General features: G+C 44.9%; 1 protein-coding gene across 2 annotated transcripts in view; it reads right to left on the reverse strand.

Annotated features, from left to right (window-relative positions):
- Positions 1 to 19,205, reverse strand: part of DNAH17 (dynein axonemal heavy chain 17) — a 954,442-nt gene that overhangs the window by 626,666 nt on the left and 308,571 nt on the right. For both annotated transcript variants that reach the window (XM_033960179.1, XM_033960181.1), the window contains 2 exons: positions 9,346 to 9,498; positions 2,643 to 2,891 (listed from right to left, as the gene is read on the reverse strand). In XM_033960179.1, coding sequence (XP_033816070.1) covers positions 2,643 to 2,891; positions 9,346 to 9,498 — 402 coding nt within the window. The remainder of the gene's footprint in view (positions 1 to 2,642; positions 2,892 to 9,345; positions 9,499 to 19,205) is intronic.

Genomic DNA, 19,205 nt, shown 5'->3' on the forward strand with positions numbered 1-19,205 from the left:
TTGCGAAACTCCCGCAAACGCCCCCGGGCAGCGCCACCCCGAGACGCAGGACGGGCACGGTCCTCAGTGTCACCTGCCGGGGTCTTGGTAAAGTTAAGAAGACCTCCGGTAGAGGGTAGCACACTCCTGACGTGGCTCCCAAAGGGGGAGACCTCACTGGTGTCTCACTATCTTGGGGCTTTGCTAAAAATAAAGCACCGTGAGTCAAGTTGAACAAAATAATGTGAGAAGTTTAATTAGTCACTTGCCACATAAATCATATCAGCTATTATTATAGTCCAAGTTTCCTTTCTTCCCAAACAAGGGCAAAAAGAAAGAAAACAGAAAACAAAAAGACTTCTAACTTTCACCCCAGTCCAGTGAAAGCACAGCAAGCTTGCTATCAGTTATACTTCCAGTCCAGGTTTTAGGGCTTGCTCTACCTGATCACACAGTCTCTGAAAAACACTGCACAATTAGTCTCTTAAGCACTTATCCAGCCTTGAGCTGGAGTCCTGGGCTTACTAACCAACACAGTCCAGTTTCTTCACCAGGTATTTACATTCTTGAATATAAAGTAAACTTTAAGCAAAAACAAAAGACAAAAACTGAAGCCTTACTGCAGGCTCCTAAATTTCCAGCCCTGATTAGCTCACAGTCCTTTGGGCTTCTCTTGAGCTCCTGCACAGCTGCAATGTAGCAATCCAATCAAGCTGGTGCAGCACTGCTCTAAGCTTGTTTTTACAGCACAAGCAATCAAAATAGTTCTGCAAAAACTCCTCTCCACTATTATTCCTGTACAGCCTTGTACCTGTAGTGTTTAGTGGAAAGTTGCCAAGCCCACATCCATGGCTTCTTCCATAACGGTCTCTGACATACACCCTTCATCCAGGTCCATGCTTTCTGGTGTATCCAGCGGCACTGCTGGCTCCTGAGGCATTAGAGCCTCACACTCCATTGGCTCTGGAGTGAGGTCTGGCCTTCTCCTGGCCCGGAGAACTCTCTCTCCTAGACTCTCTTGGGCAGCCTCCTTTAATGCTCTGGAGAGTTGCTTAACAGGCTTAGGGCCACGCCCTACACTGGGTGATCGTGTGCCTAGCTTGTGTGTTCTTGGGCTCTCCCTCAGGCTACAGGGTAGAATATCACTGGGAGCTTGATTAAACCCCTTAGTGTGACTGGAAGCTTTTCTGGGCCGTGGAGTTAACCCCGCTGAAACCTGCCCCTGTGTTTGCAATACAGGGGGAAGGTCACCTGAGGTTGCAGACAAAATGGAGGGGCCAGACAGAGAAAATGGTGAAGTTCCCGCCAAAAAAGCTCCCTCCATGGCCTGTAGCGGCTGAGAAGGCTGAACAGTCCCAGCCGCTAAAACAGGCAAGTCGGCATCAGCTGTCAAAAAATCAGCTGAGAGGGAATCCTTCGGGGAATCCCTCCGTGGGCGGTTGGAGAAGACCGGGCTTCCCCACTGCTCCCAGCCGACTCGCGAGGCACCATCGGCGGGGAGCTCTGGGCGCCTGCAGCCGCTGCCGACGGAGCTCCACCACCTCACCGACCCAAACCGCTGAGTTCAGGCCGGCCGCGAGTGCCTCGCGGCTGGACCTAATTGTGTCCCCCTCCCCCGGAGAAGGGCACAATTGCTCCATACGCGACCTAGCTAGAAAAAAGTGCCGGTTAGATGAAAAAATACAGTAAAATACAGTTTTCTTAAAGGGAAACAACCCTCCAGACCAGCACTACCTCAGGATTTTTTTTTTTTTTTTTTTACAGAACAGACTCCACAGGCTCTCGAAGCAATATGCCTTGCTTGATTTAGGGGGCAAGGCTTACTGCTGAGGCTCCTCTAAAAAAAATGATAGGGAGGTGGAGGGACCCCGCTCGAGACCCGCCGGATTTGACACCCCCGAGGTCGGACGAACCCCCAAACAGGGCCCGTCCAAGCTCCGTCCGGCTAAAAACAGGGACAACAAACCCCTTAAACAAATTCCAACAGCCCTACCAAGGGAGATGGGTACAGATCACTCAACACCTGCTGGAGACTGAAAGAAGACTGAGGGAAATAGAGAAGATGGGATAGGATATACTGTCCCACAGTTTTGTTTTCAGTCTCCACCTGCTGGTCATGATTAGATATATACCCATTCGTAAAGTTAACCTCTACTGGTCTGGAGAGTGCTAAAGAAAATCTTGTTTTTCTAGGCTTTAGGAGAACCCTCATTAGAACTACCTAAATCTGCCTTCCTTATATAAGTCAGTCCCTAGGCAGGAATGGGGTACAAATATATGCACTGTTGCCCTACAAATTTCTTGAAGAGAAACAGATACAATATAATCTGTGGCAGTAAACATTGCTCTAACCTGCAGAGAACATACATGCAGGAGGGCCATTCCCTGTGCCCTGCATTTCCTCTTTACATTCCTTATCACCCATGTTCAGCATCTCTCCTATCCAAGTTCCCCACCTACACGTCCAGGATCTCTCCTTCCCTATCCTCCAACCCATTTCCCTTCCTACTGGGAAAAGTGAGGGTGCACTTAATATGAGCCTGAGAGATGATGGTGGTGGGGGATGGAGGCATTTGCCATTTGCCCATCATTTTTTACAGGATCTTGGCTTCCATTAGTTTTAAAAGCATGAGAAAGGGGAGAACAATTGTCTCATGAATCACCTTCGTAGCAGCCATCAGTTGTTGCCAGTGTCTCTCTCGGACTGCAGGATTCTGTAGATCGCCCACTGCCCTCAGGGATGTGATGGTGTTTTTCACGGTGTTATCCAGTCCTATATAGGCATCCCAGGCTCTAACTTCTTTATCCAAAATTCTCACATCTTTTGCAAACTTTTTAGAGTCAATATCCATGTCTTCTACATTGATATTTTTCCATTTAGTGGTTTTCCAGTCATCAATGCTTGTGTTAACCTAAAATTAACAAATTGTGCTTTTTAATTAGCAAAATGCATGTTTTTCTAATATTTAAAATCATAAGTAATGTCTCTACTGTATTATGAACCTAACAATCATTCTATTCTATCCTATTCTATTATGTTACGTTAGCTCCCTTTCTGAATCAAATTAAAAGAGCGAGTTAATTATCTAGGAAATATTATTAGTTATTCCCTTATACCTCCTATAATCTAATTAGGTTCATTTATTCAGTAGACACGGGTAAATACAGAATCTGTTCATTTAGACCACAGTTGCACAGCCTGCTGCATATGTGGAGAAGGATTTGGAAAGTGTCCCCCCAAAGAGCAAAGAATAGGGACCTGGTTTCATTATGGGGCCTGATTACTAAAGTGCTTGAACAGCAAAAATGAAATTGCACTAACTACGGTGACTCCCCTGCATTCAGTTTATTTGCCATGCTAAATGTATAATTGAGAGTTAATCCCAAAAGCAATGCCCAGACCTTACCTAATCTCTGCCTTATCCTGTGCTAAGCAGTTAGCTAAGTCCTGCACCAATGTGCCATACTTTTTCTTGGTGCCCAGATGCTGTATGAGAGCCAATGAAATATTTAACCTCAATGGTCAATGGTTGGTGGGAAAGACTAAAATCAATAAAAATGTCTTTAGGACCTGTGGAAGGGCATTTTTGATAGGACATCTAAGCCTGACTTTGAATGTTTTGAGAAAAACATCTCTAAATCGGGTGGAAAAAATGTCCATTTTCAAACCCACAATAAGTCTTTTTTTATTTTTTCATGGCCTAGCTAGATGTTTTGTCCACTTAGGTGTCTAATATCTTACCTCAATAACCTTTTTCGTAGACAGACACTCCATTCCTGAACATCCCTTCTCACAAGAATTCTTGTAGAGAGCTTCATTAGCATTCTTTTTTTTTTTTTATAAATCTTTATTGAGTCTCAAAACCAACAAAAATGCAATACAGTATCTATATAAATAATATTAATATTATATGCATTTATAATCAATCAAAATCCATACAACAATAAACCCCCCCACCCAACCAACATTTCATAAGGGAATAGAACCATACAAACATACTTCATTAGCATTCCTTTGCTCTGCCTCCCATCCTTCTGGGCTGTCTTCCAATTCCTCAGTTCATACCAAAGCTGATGGTCAGCCCTGGAAAGGAAATAGAATAGGGAGGGGTACAGGGACACTCCCCGAGAGACATATCTGTTCTGCTCATATCATTAAACATATAAACAAACTTAACCATTTGCAATACACAACAAGGTGTAAAACAAACAAGTCACCAACTTAAGCACAACATGCACTAAGAATATGGGATATTTAATAGATAGCTCCTAGCTTCTTCAACATGGTAGTCACATCCTGTATCCTTGTCAAGGTTGGACAAAGGAAAGAAACAAGAAGTCTGGAATCTCCAGCACCTCTGAGGCAGTAAGCAGGCAAATGAACATCTAACAGGGAGGACTTCAAGAATGGAGTGTCTATCTACTGGAGGGAAGATTCTAGAGGTAAGAACCTCAGCTTTCCTTCTAGTGCGACACACTCCATTCCTGAATGTGTGGTATGTATCAAAGCAGTCCCCCGAGTTTATGGTAGGATAGATGAGTCTACTGTCAGAACTGAAGATCCAAATGCGGAGTCCTGTTTGGCCACCACATCCACTCTCTAAAACTTAATGAACATATGAAGAGAAGACCCAGTGGCAGCTGTACAGACACAGCCAAAGATTCCGCCCATGAGGAAGCTAAGCTTCTAGTAGAGTGTGCCTTTATGGATATAGGCAGATGTTTTCCACTTCTGATGAAGAAATGGCCATATGGATGATGAAGAAATGGCCATATGGATCCATCTTGAAAGGTTGCTTTTGAGGCTGGTTGACCTTTAGAGGCAGCTTCAGCCAATATGAACAGATAATTTGACAATCCAAATTAATTCGTAACCTCTAGATACCACAGTAAGAGTCTGCGCACATCTAATAATTTCAACACCTGATCACTCTTTCTTGATCCTGAAGGAGTGAAGGCAGGTAAGCAGACTTCTTGATTGATGTGAAAGCTGGAAACCATTTTCGGCAAGAAAGATGGGACTGTGTGTAAGACTACACCTGAATCCAAAATTCTGAGAAATGGATCTCTGCAGGACAAAGCATGAAGTTCCGACACTCATTAGGCGGAGGAAATCGCTACCAAAAATACCATCTTGATGGTGAGGTCCATCAAGGAAGCTTGCTACAGAGGTTCATAGGGTGCTCTAATCAGCACCCAGAGTGCTCAAGAGCCATGCCTTAAGACCAAAGTGTTTTGAATCCTGTAGGGCAATTGGACCCTGTGTGAGCAGCTGGGGATGAAGTTTGTGACTTTGATCCCTTTGCAGACCAACCAGGTCTGCATACCACGGTTACCTTTGCTAGTCTGGTGCTACTAGAATCACCGGCCCCTGGTGTGCCATGTTTCTGCACAGGTTGGCCTATCATAGGGCACGGAGGGATGGTATAAAGCAGACCTGCATTTGGCCAGGGTTGCATCAGGGCATCCAGGCTTTCACTTCCTGGCTTGTATGTTCAACTGAAGAACTGAACTGCCTTCTTGTTGGCTGCTGATGCCATCAGATCAATGTCAGGCACACCCGCTGATTCACAATGTAGGTGAAGGCTTCCTGAGACAGGGACCAGTCCCCAGGGTCAGGGTCTTCAGGCTGAGGAAATCTGATTGCACATTGTCCATTCCTGCCACATGCACTGCCAAGAGCGCCAGAAGATGAGACTCTATCCATCAAAACAGCATCTGGGCTTCCAAGCAGCTTTTTTGGTGCCCCCCTGGTGATTGACATAGGCTACCACTATTGTATTGTCTGAGAAAACTCGTACTGCTTTGTTCTGCAATGTGCTACTGAACTCCTGAAGCACTAGGCAGATGACTCAACCCATTCCTCTGGGACTGGGACCAGCGTCCCTGGACTGGAAGCCCCTTGCAATGTGCCCACCAACCATATAGGCTGGCGTCCGTTTTCAGAGTCACCCAGAAGAGATGCAAAGGGGAATTCTGGTGAGAGAGTGAAGTTCCAACCACCAGGTTAGACTGCGAAGAGCTTCCGCTGTCCAAGGTAGCTTCTGGTGAAGCACATCTCTCTGTGGGCATTGGGAGAGGAGTGCATCCTGGAGCAGATACAATTGTGCCCAGGAGATTAAGTCCATGGTGGCAACCATTGATCACAGTACCTGCAATTAATGTCAGGCCGTCAGAGCAGACTCACTCCAAAACTCCCATATCTGATGCAGAAGCTTCTCTCTGCGGGCATCCAGAAGGAACACTTCATCTTCCCTTGTGTCAAAGTGGACTTCCAGATATTCCAAGATCTGCATTGGCTCCAGGTGGCTTTTCTGAAAGTTGATTATCCAGTCCAGCAGCTGAATCACTCTGTGAAATGCTAGTCTGCCTTCAGATTTGGACGGGGCTCTTATTAGCCAATCATTCAGATATGGATGAACTTGAATTCCCGCTCTGCGCAGGTGTGGTACAACAATCACCATTACCTTGGCGAAGGTTTGTGGCATTGAGGCTAGCCCAAAGGGCAAGGCCGCAAACTGGTAGTGTTGCTCAAGCACATGGAATTGTAAAAACTTCCTGTGCTCTGAAAAAATGGGAATGTGCAGATAGGCCTCTTTCAAATCCAGGGAGGTGAGAATTCCCCCAGCGCCACTGATGCAATCATTGACCTCACCATCTCCATTCAGAAACGTGGTATCTTGAGGGTCGCATTCACTGCTTTGAGGGCTAGAATCGGCCTCAAGTCTCCTGAGCCTCTCTTGGGCACTAAGAAGTATATCAAGTATCTGCCAGAGCCCGAGTCTTCCTCTAGTACAGGCTCAATGGCTTCCAGATCCAGCAACTTTTGTACTATTACTCTGTCTTTGGCTGCTCATTCCCGGCCTTTCAGCTGGCAAATCTAGAAAAAGGTCCAGGAGGGGACAAAAAAACTCAAGCTTGTACCCCTCCCGTATAACATCCAGAACCTAGCAATCTATGGTGATCTCTGCCCATGCTCCCCAATAGGTCAATAACCTCTCTCCGATGCATGGAGGCTTGGCTGATGGCTTGGCATTATAACTGCATCTTGGGAGTTGTAGAGCAGAAGACTGGGAGTGCTTGCTTAACACCCCCCCCCCCCCAATCTTTGGAGTTTTGAAAGGCCCTCCCAAGAACTGGTGATATCATCTGGAGGCCTGAAAATCACCACAACCAGTGAAGACTTTGGTTTACAATCCTGCATGCTGGCCATAAGATCATCCAGACCTTTCCCAAAGAGTAAATGTCCCTTAAATGGTAATTTACTCAAGGTTGCCTTAGAGGAGGAATCTCCCACCATCTGATCCATAGCATCTTGCAGGCGGAAATGGAATAAGCAGACATTTTGCTCATGACTCTGAAAGGTCATAGAGAGCATCAGCTACATAATCCACTCCAGACAATAAAAACTGGAGAACCCTCCTGATAATAGTCTCTAGATCATGGCATAACTTGGAGTGAGAAGCCTAGACAACAAAAGATGCCATCTCTGCTGCTTTCAAACCTGAGGCCATGGCCTCAAAGAGCTTCTTATGAACAAAAACCAACCTGCAGTCCTGGGCATCTTTAATATCATGCTGCCTTCACTGGAAAGGGAGGTAGGCTTTGTAAACTGCGTCACCAGTGAATCCACTTTGGAAGAACAAAGAGCTGGTTAAATTTTGCATCCATTTTGCATCCATCAGATAGGGCTTTGCCATGACTTTGGCAAACTGAAGGGGCCCCTTCGAGACCTCCCAATGGTCCATGAGCATTTTGGTAATGTCTTGAAGAGAGGGAAAACAGGAAGTCTATGTCTTTGTGCTGCTCATAAGCAAGCACAATGTAGTAGAGGACTTTGGAGTTTCTATGATTAATTCCTGGAGGGATTCCGTGACCATGTCTAAAAATGCTGAAGGCTTAAACAACCTGCACACATTCGGATCCTCCCTGAGATCAGGGGCCTTCATTAGATCCAGATACGGCACCCCCATAGATATGAAGCAGTATTTCCTGCTACATAGGACCCTGATTGAAATAGAGCCCATTTCATCCCAGTCTTCCTCAGACTGAACTTTCCTGCCTTGTGCATGGCACTGTTGCTAGGGAATTGCACTCTTTGGGGGGGGGGGACTCAGCGGCACCAGCAGGGCCATGATTCCTGAGGGCTCTATGCAGCCCTTGTTAATCATGTAAGCTTTAAACATCATATTGATGAATTCAGGGGGAAACCCCTGACTAGGACATCCAGACGGCCCCTGTGGATGCTCACAAGCTCCTTTCTAGGGTTTTGCGGCTGTGTTACGGTTGCACTTCCCTGGGGATGCATTTGTACTGTTCCCTGGCTCAAATCTGGACTTTTTTTCCAGACCCTCGGACCAACTGGGCACTAATACCCGAGGGACCAGAGGAAGCTAAGTCGGAGACTTCTGATCCCCCTCACATGCCGTGGAACAGATTATCCTCAGACAGCCATCCACTGCAAACATGGCATGAATCCAAGGTATCCTGGCCTGAGTCCATCACACCTGTTTTCAAGCAAAATTGTGGTGTTTTGAGGCAGATAGAGGCTTTTATTTTCAAATTTGGAAATCCAAGATGGCCACCGTAGCAGCAATTTTAGCGCCATAAATGGCCAGGGGAGCTACAATGGGGAATAAAAATTTGTGATTTTTAGAGGTGGGGGAACCTAACTCTAACCCCAGAACAAATTGCTTTTGCCCCCCAATTTTGTTTGCCAGGCTGTCATTCTTTAACTTACTGTGCCATTCTGTGTGCTGGGAGCTGCCCCTAACAAGCCTGGAATCTGGACTGCTTGTATCTTCTGACTGGCTGGAGACCTCAACCCCTACCAGATCATACATATGTAAATGTGAGGAGGAAAGCAGTTGACCTTGATGCTACAGAGCCACTCATCCTGGGCTCAAGCCCACTGTGGATGAACCTGGGGTAAGCCTTGCTTACAAGGGAATGGTCCCTGAGCCCCCGAACTGATAGTGCAGGCTGTCCAAGTGGATGCACTGCAAAGCAGTCTGCTCCTTGGAAACAGACCCTCAACATCAGAGTTTGTGCGGTCCTGCAACCAGAGCTGTCCCAAAAGTGGAATCCTCTGCAGCACTGAAAAGCCTCGCAAATGGTCCAAAACAAAACACAAGCAGAAAAGACCAGCTCCTACCATCCTGCTTGTAGAGAGACAACTGAAGAATTGGAGGACAGCCCAGAAAGATGGGAGGCAGAGCAAAAGAATGCTATGAAGCTCTCTGAAAGAATTCTCATGAGAAGGGATTGACATGTTCAGGAATGGTATAGAAACATATCCAAGGAGCTTGGGCTGCAACAGATCCCTTTGCTTTAATTTCTGATTCGAAGACAACTAAAGATAATTACCAGAATATTCATATCCCAGAGGTCCTTCAATAAAGCTATGTCTCTGCGACATGCTTTAAGCTGCTTATAATCTAGCACAGTAACTTCAAACAAACTTGCTGATTTGGAAAGTTCTGCCAGATCATTCTCCAGGGCACAGAGACCCTTATAGGCCTAAAGAAGATTAGAAAGAAGACAATAGGGAGTTAACAATACTGGTAAATCTTTTTTTCTCAAGAGCTCCATATTATTATTACAAGAATATTAAGTGTGATATTTGAGTATAAAATGTTATATTTACTATTACACTTATTGTAAGTATTGAAAATAATAAAGAAGTGGAAAAAAAAGAGCTCCATAGAGGATCAAAAATTTAAAATTTATAGTGGTCAAAATTCAAAGTGATTTAACCAGCCAGAAATGGCTCCTGGCCAATTATATAATCTGTTCAAGGCTAACTGCTAATTTTCAACAGCACTTAACCAGTTAATGACACTAAAATGTTTTACCATGTTTAACTGGATCAGTGACTATGTGCTGGATGGCATGGAGATTTTACTGATAACCTGTGCCAATGATAAGTATATTGTGACAAACCCAGCACTAGCACTAGTTCGGTCCCTAATAGGATCGGGTGCAAAAGAGCTGATCAGATTGATTCTGGTGCTCAACTTGAGGCTGACCTCCCTTGCCCCTATGATCAGAGCAGTAGTGATCTGGAGCAGAGGCAGGCAGACTGGCAACAGTAGCCTCCGGGCTTTAGGGCAGTTAGAGAAGCCACAAGGAATATAGCTGCATTAGATAAACCCAGGCAGAGAAAAGCTGCTTTAGAGCCAAAGCCCATCCCCCCGCTACAGGCTGAAGGGGATTGGCTCTGAGCTGTTTAAAAGCAGGCTGAGACAAGCAGGAGGAGACCAGGGTGAGTCACTCCCACAGCCTAAGGCAGGTGAGGAGCTGTGGAGCAGAGCAGGAGAGACAACCGTGCCAGATTGGCCCATGCAGGATTTGGAAGAAATCCTCCCCACTTCAAACTTCCAGATTCCAGATGGTGTGGAAAGCATGGAGGTACAAGTAGCTGGTCCTATGCTAGAGAGCCAGACAGAATGTATGGACACTGAATGAAGGGAGTGAGTAACTGGGAAAAATTTGTGGGGTTTTTTCCCTTTTGCCTATGTTTTTCTGCTGTGCAAACAAGCCTGAAGAATGTGTTATATGTTTGGGCTTTATGAGTATTTTTGAGTTTAAGAATAATACTTACCTGAATCCTAAACTATTGGATTGATTTAGAGTCAAGTTTGGGAACAAGAAGCTCAAGATAGAACCTTTAAGTTGGTGTTTTGAACTTTGGAAAATCCTGCTGTGGCTCCCGTTCCTGAGGAGCTAATTAGCTTATCTCTCTCAGCTGTGTGTTTTGCCTGCACGAGGGAGCTGAGGGAAAAGCTGAACTGTTGCAAGAGTGTGCTGTAGCTATATTGCCTAAAGAGTTTGGTTTAATTTGGATTTACAGCAAAGGTTTATTTCAAACTTTATTTGGCTGCTGAAATCTGCTGTTACATGCCTCTGATATTAATACTGAGAGAAAGTTTGAATTATGAGTGAACACCAGGGTAAAGCAATCCTGAGTCAGAGCACATGATTCCAGGAATAACCAACTACAGGAAGTTGCTGTTTTGTTAAAGCTTTATTTTTGCAATTAACTTTATTTTGGAAAACATGCAAAAGTGTTCTTTATTTTATGTTACATCTTTTTGACCACCTGGTCAGAATAAACATCATATTCCTATTTGAAGAACTTGGTTTCACTGGTGATATTTGGAAACTCTTTGCTTGACTTGTCTCTCATAGGCCTAGGCGGTCGCCTAGAGCCACCTGAAAAGTCCTGAAGGTACCCCTGGTTAGAGGGGACACGCCAGAATCCTTGTGTTTGTCACACGACAGCCCGCCACTGCAGAGGGTTTGTGACAATATACAGAAATGTTTTAAAGAAAAGAAAATATTGCAGTAATGCTTTGGCACGGGTTATCTGTTAAACCTCTAGTCCTGTTAGTAAATCCACTACAAATAGCACTACAAGGTGCTTGAAACAAACTGATATTAATACAAGGAAGGTTTCTCTGATCAGTGACTATGTGCTGGATGGCATGGAGGTTTAACAGATAACCCATGCCAAAGCATTACAGAGATCTTTTCCTTCCTTTAAAATATTTCTCTGTAATAACACCTGAGTGGTATATACTTAACTACAGGCAGACTACTTTGTATTGTTATATCAATATTTTTACTGCTGTAATTGTCTATTGCTTATGTTGAACTTCTTCCTACTGTTCAGGTTAACAGATTTTGTCCTCAAACCAAGAGGAAGTGTGGCCCTGCTCTGTTCTGCTCCCGCCCTCTTCTGCCTCCCAACCCCGGCCCCACACAAACCCTGTCTCTTCAGGGTCGTGTCTGGAGGGCATGCTCAGATGCCCTCCAGTCATGGCCCCAAGCTCAATGGTTTTCATACCTGAACAAAGTGCTAGGTTTGAAAACCTGTCCAGGTAAATCCGGATATCTGGTAACCCAGTAAACATATCCTAATAAATAAATAAATTAAAACAATAACCAGTTCCTGCCAAAATGAAAACCAGCTCTTTTGGGGGTATTCTAGGGACACAATTATAGCTGTCTGCCATGGTCCACAGTGTTTGTTGGCTCCAGAAACTTTGAAATTCAAGGCTGGTGCTCAGACATGAGCTGGCATTGAATTTCCAGGTTTAATACTGGCGAAGGTCAGCAAAAGCAGATCACCACTGACTGAATAAGATTTTGAGTCAAGAGAACTTTCTTGTTCTTTCTCGAGATGTGCTCTTTTGCAGCAGTAGAACCAGCCATGGAGGGTGACATTTAAGCATCGAGGGTTACCAGACGTCCGGGAAAACCCAGATATGCCCTCTTTTTACAGGATTGTCCAGGCTTCCGGACAGACTTTCCAAAACTGCCATTTGTCCGGGTTTTGGAAAGCCCCAGCGATTTCCACATGCTTCTGGCGGACCTCTGAGTATGCGCGGATATCGCCACACATATCCGTGCATGCTCCAGGGCCTCCAGATGTGGCTGGAGCTGATCTAGAAAAAAAGAGGAGGCATTGTGGGGGCGAGGCTGGAGGCAGAATAGGGCGGGGAAGGGTAATATATCTGGGGTTTCCTGGAGAAAAATATGGTAACCCTAATCAAGTTGCTTTCCTGTATGTTAATACACTCATAGGCATATTTCTCTTTGACCAAATAGCAGAAACAGAAATAATTCTAGAAAGATGATATCAGTGATCTTACGCTGCCTAACAGTTCTGCTGGAAACATTTACAATCTAAAATAAAATTTTGGGTAGATAAAACAGATCAGCTTGCACAGCCTCATCAAGGTTTCTTAATCACAACATCTTTGTTCACAACTAAAGACTGGAAATTATAATTTCTTTACATAATGTACCCTAAAAACCTTGCATTCAATATATACATTCTCACCGATCACAGAAATGCTCCAATATATTTCTCACACTAGTCAGAGTTAAATCAAGTGATGTGTATAAATTTATTATGAAGTAATATTGTGCACTTGTTATAAGATCAAAAATGAATAAAGATTTTAGAAAAAAAAAAAAAAAAGAGTTAAATCAACCTCTTCTTCACTTTTCAGAGCATGGACTGGATAATTAGTTATTCAGCTCTAAATAAAGGGGTGTAAACAGATTTCAAGCTGTGAATGAAGCTTAGAGGGAAACATCTGTGTCTTCCTCTTCTGCAAAATCATGCATTCACAGTCCACTGCCTGGGTGTACAGCAACGTCACAGTTTCGTCACTAAACCATAGACACACTATTGTCTCATTTGCTTTAGGTTCATCCTTCATAATGGATCTTCAGACACAATCTCTATCAGCCATATTAACAATTTAAACATTTGACCTTGAAATGAGCATAAGGTCATCAGAAAGAGAAAGGTTTACTCAATAAAAGAGAAGAGTGATGTAATCTAACTATAGCTAAGGACTAACTCAAGCCTCAATAGCTCCTTCAGTTTAATACAGAGCTTAAGAGTCAACACCATGTATCTGATGTATCTTGAGCTAGCCTCATCAAAGCTGATGATTGCTCAAAAGCTATTCTATTCTCTTTAAAGAATAGAGCTTAGCGCTCAGTTTTTTCCACCGTTTATTGAATTCCTTCATAAGCAAAGTGAGAGAAGATCAGGTTTTTACCTTCGATAATCTTCTTTTTGTTAGTCCTTATAAGAACATAAGAATTGCCGCTGCTGGGTCAGACCAGTGGTCCAACGTGCCCAGCAGTCCGCTCACGCAGCGGCCCATCAGGTCCAGGACCTGCATAAAATTCTCTATCTAAACATAGAAACATAGAAATAGACGGCAGATAAGGGCCCACGGCCCATCTAGTCTGCCCACCTTAATGTCCCTCCCCTACCTTTGCCCTGTGAATAGATCCCATGTGCCGATCCCATTTGGCCTTAAAATCAGGCACGCTGCTGGCCTCAATCACCTGTAGTGGAAGATTATTCCAGCGATCAACCACTCTTTCAGTGAAAAAGAATTTCCTGGTGTCACCTCGTAGTTTCCCGCCCCTGATTTTCCACGGATGCCCTCTTGTTGTCGTGGGACCCTTGAAAAAGAAGATATCTTCCTCCGCCTCGATGCGGCCCGTAAGATACTTGAACGTCTCGATCATGTCCCCCCTCTCTCTGCGCTCCTCGAGCGAGTATAGCTGTAATTTGTCAAGCCGTTTTTCGTATGGTAGATCCTTGAGTCCCGAGACCATCCGGGTGGCCATTCTTTGCACCGACTCCAGTCTCAGCACATCCTTGCGATAATGCGGCCTCCAGAATTGCACACAGTACTCCAGGTGGGGCCTCACCATGGATCTATACAATGGCATAATGACTTCCGCCTTACGACTGACGAAACCCCTTCGTATGCAGCCCATGATTTGTCTTGCCTTGGACGAAGCCTGCTCCACTTGATTGGCAGACTTCATGTCCTCACTGACGATTACCCCCAAGTCTCGTTCTGCTACCGTTTTTGCTAGGATCTCGCCATTAAGGGTATAAGACTTGCATGGATTCTGGCTGCCCAGGTGCATAACTTTGCATTTTTTGGCATTGAAGTTTAGTTGCCATGTCCTAGACCATCGCTCCAGTAGGAGTAGGTCGTGCATCATGTTGTCGGGCACTGAATCTTCGTCTGTTGTGCATTTGCCCACTACATTACTCAGTTTGGCGTCATCGGCGAATAATGTTATTTTACCTCGAAGCCCTTCTGCCAAGTCTCTTATAAAGATGTTGAATAGGATTGGGCCCAAGACTGAGCCCTGTGGTACTCCACTAATCACCTCCGTCATTTCGGAGGGGGTGCTGTTCACCACCACCCTTTGGAGCCTACCTCCAAGCCAGCTCCCAACCCATTTCGTCAATGTGTTACCTAATTCTATAGAACTCATCTTGCTCAGTAACCTGCGGTGTGGTATGCTATCGAATGCTTTGCTAAAGTCCAGGTACACGATACCCCTCTTTTCCTTCAGGAGATCATCCAATCCTCTATCTATACCCTTCAATCCCCTTTTCCTTTAGGAAATCATCCAAGCCCCTCTTGAAACCTAATCTGTCCTATCACACCCTCTGGAAACGCATTCCAGATGTCCACCACCTTTGGATGAAGAAGAACTTCCTAGCATTGGTTCTGAATCTGTGCTAGGAAGTTCTTCTTCATCCAAAGGTGGTGGACATCTGGAATGCGTTTCCAGAGGGTGTGATAGGACAGATTAGGTTTCAAGAGGGGCTCTCGTTCTTGTAGTTTTCGAAAGTTTGAAGAACCTGTTCCTCTCCACTTTGTCTATGCACCATCATGATCTTGTAAGTCTCTATCATGTCCCCTCTAAGCCTCCGCTTCTCCAGGTAAAAGAGCCCCAATTTCTCTAATCTTTCAGCATATGAAAGTTTTCCATACCCTTTATCAGTCACGTCGCTCTCCTCTGAACCCTCTCAAGTATCGCCATATCCTTCTTAAGGTACGGCAACCAATATTGGACGCAGTACTCCAGATGCGGGCGCACCATTGCCCGATACAACAGCAGGATAACGTCTTTTGTTCTGGTTGTAATACCTTTCTTGATAATACCTAGCATTTTATTTGCCTTCTTAGAGGCCGCTGAGCACTGTGCCGACAGCTTCATTGTTTTGTCCACCAGTACCCCTAAGTCCTCTAGGCTACTTTCTCCAATTTCCAGCCCTCCCATCGTATAAGCTGTACATCGGGTTTCTGTTTCCTACATGCAAGACTTTACATTTCTCTACATTAAACTTCATCTGCCATTTCTTTGCCCACTCTCCCAGTTTGTTCAGGTCACTTTGTAAATCTTCACAATCCTCTTTATTCCTAACCCCACTAAAAAATTTTGTGTCGTCTGCAAATTTTATAACTTCGCACTTCAGCCCTGTTTCTAGGTCATTTATGAATACATTGAATAGCAGCGGTCCAAGTACCGACCCCTGCGGAACACCACTCGTGACCCTTCTCCAGACCGAGTAGTGGCCCTTCACTCCTACCCTTTGCTACCTACCCGCCAACCAATTTTTGACCATCTATGTACATTCCCTTCCACTCCATGGTTCCTTCGTTTCCTAAGTAGGCATTCATGGGGTACCTTGTCGAAGGCTTTTTGGAAATCCAAGTATACAATGTCTATGGGGGCCCCTTCGTCCATTTGCTTGTTTATTCCCTCGAAGAAGTGCAATAAGTTCGTTAGGCACGATCTTCCCTTGCAGAAGCCATGTTAGATTGTTTTCATCAGTTTATTCCTTTCTAGATGCTCATCAATGCTGTCTTTTATCAGCGCTTCCACCATCTTCCCCGGAATCAAAGTCAGACTTACCGGTCTGTAGTTCCCCGTGTCTCCCCTCGATCGTTTCTTAAAGATGGATGTAACATTTGCTATCTTCCAATCCTCCGGGATCATCCCTGTTTTCAGGGACAGATTACAAACCTGCTGTAGTAATTCCATTATTTCCTCTTTTAGCTCTTTCAATACTCTAGGGTGGATTCCATTCAGGCCCGGAAATTTGTCAGTTTTTAATCTATCTATCTGCTTGAGCACGTCTTCGAAGCTTACCTCCATGGATGTTAACTTTTCTGCTTGATCTCCTTAAAAGATTTTTTCAGGTTCCGGCACGCTGGATGTGTCCTCTCTTGTAAATACTGACGAAAAGAACATGTTTAGTCTGCCATTTCCTTTTCCTCCTTCACCACTCCCTTCCTATCTCCTTCATCCAGCGGTCCCACCTCCTCCCTTGTCAGCTGCTTCCCTTTAACATGTCCCCTCTCAGTCTACTCTTTTCAAGGGAGAAGAGGCCCAGTTTCTCAAATCTCTCGCTGTACGGCAACTCCTCCAGCCCCTTAACCATTTTAGTCGCTCTTCTCTGGGCCTTTTCAAGTAGTACCATGTCGTTCTTCATGTACGGCGACCAGTGCTGGATGCAGTATTCCAGGTGAGGGCGTACCATGGCCCAGTACAGCGGCATGATAACCTCCGATCTGTTCGTGATCCCTTTCTTAATCATTCCTAGCATTCTGTTCCATACGCTAGGTATTCATTCCCAACCCACAATCCGGGAGTTGCAAAAATCCAACATTTTTCTGAGCACATGCTCCTCCCCCTTAGACTAAGAGCTAGAGCTCTAGCCATAGCCAATTGATTCCCAAAGCCGAGCAACAATCCAGGACAAGGGGGGTACGGGGGAAGAACCTCAGCAACACAAACAATTTCTGAACTGGTCTGGTCTGCAAAACATGAAACAAGTAATAAACAGAATATTGAGGAACAATATAGAACTAACCTGCTGTGTGCAACGAGCACTCACATGAGACAGCCTTCAATAAAGCATACTCACAGAAGTGGAAAACTGCTCACAGGATCCAGCAGCTAGCTGGAAAGACTTTAAGCCTGCAAGGAGAATAATTGAGGTAGAAAGAAGCTGGCTATTCTAAACAACTGAGCGTACACAGAGGGCAGGTCGTATGAAATCCTACAGGGACTACCAGAAAGAAGAGTATCGAAAGTAGAAACCTAATCTTCCATTCTGTTACGTTCCTTCCAGATTCCATAAGCTAGGTGATGTACCAAAGCAATGGTAGCAGCTAGGGAGGGACAGAAGAACAAGTCCTCAACACTGAGGTCCCAAAAATAAACGACATCCGAATGAGCCGCTACATGAACTCAGTAAAATTGGAAAAAGTATGAAGAAAGGACCAAGTAGCCACCCTGCAAATTTCATCTGGAGTAGATTCTGCGCCGTTCATGGAGGAGGGTGTTTATGAGCAACTTGAAAAACTGAAGGTGGACAAAGCGATGGGACCAGATGGGATCCATCCCAGGATACTAAGGGAGCTCAGAGAGGTTCTGGCGAGTCCTATTAAAGACTTGTTCAACAAATCTCTGGAGACGGGAGTGATTCCTGGGCATTGGAGGAGAGCGGATGTGGTCCCTATTCATAAATGTGGTCACAGGGATGAAGCAGGAAACTACAGGCCAGTGAGCCTTACTTCAGTTGTTGGAAAAATAATGGAAGTGTTGCTAAAAGAAAGGATAGTGTACTTCCTTGAATCTAATGGGTTATAGGATCCGAGGCAACATGGCTTTACAAAAGGTAAATCATGCCAACGAACCTGATTGAATTTTTTGATTGGGTGACCAGAGAGCTGGATCGAGGACATATGCTAGATGTAATTTACTTGGATTTCAGCAAAGCCTTTGATACAGTTCCTCATAGGAGGCTGTTGAACAAACTTGAAGGGCTGAAGTTAGGACCAAAGTGGTGAACTGGGTCAGAAACTGGCTGTCAGACAGACGCCAGAGGGTGGTGGTTAATGGAAGTCGCTCGAAGGAACTAGTGGAGTCCCTCAGGGTTCGGTGTTGGGGCCAATCCTGTTCAATATGTTTGTGAGTGACATTGCTGAAGGGTTAGAAGGAAAAGTGTGCCTTTTTGCAGATGATACCAAGATTTGTAACAAAGTAGACACCAAAGAGGGAGTGGAAAATATGAAAAAGGATCTGCAAAAGTTAGAGGAATGGTCTAATGCCTGGCAACTAAAATTCAATGCAAAGAAATGCAGAGTAATGCATTTGGGGATTAATAATAGGAAGGAACCGTATATGTTGGGAGGAGAGAAGCTGATATGCACGGACGGGGAGAGGGACCTTGGGGTTATAGTGTCCGAAGATCTAAAGGCGAAAAAACAGTGTGACAAGGCAGTGGCTGCTGCAAGAAGAATGCTGGGCTGTATAAAGAGAGGCGTAGTCAGTAGAAGGAAGAAGGTGTTGATGCCCCTGTACAGGTCATTGGTGAGGCCCCACTTGGAGTATTGTGTTCAGTTTTGGAGACCGTATCTGGCGAAAGACGTAAGAAGACTTGAGGCGGTCCAGAGGAGGGCGACGAAAATGATAGGAGGCTTGCGCCAGAAGACGTATGAGGAAAGACTGGAAGCCCTGAATATGTATACCCTAGAGGAAAGGAGAGACAGGGGAGATATGATTCAGACATTCAAATACTTGAAGGGTATTAACGTAGAACAAAATCTTTTCCAGAGAAAGGAAAATGGTAAAACCAGAGGACATAATTTGAGGTTGAGGGGTGGTAGATTCAGGGGCAATGTTAGGAAATTCTATTTTACGGAGAGGGTTGGGGATGCCTGGAATGCGCTCCCGAGAGAGGTGGTGGAGAGTAAAACTGTGACTGAGTTCAAAGAAGCGTGGGATGAACACAGAAGATTTAGAATCAGAAAATAATATTAAATATTGAACTAGGCCAGTTACTGGGCAGACTTGCACGGTCTGTGTCTGTG

This window comes from Geotrypetes seraphini, chromosome 10 (assembly GCF_902459505.1).
Source record: "Geotrypetes seraphini chromosome 10, aGeoSer1.1, whole genome shotgun sequence".
Taxonomy (NCBI): domain Eukaryota; kingdom Metazoa; phylum Chordata; class Amphibia; order Gymnophiona; family Dermophiidae; genus Geotrypetes; species Geotrypetes seraphini.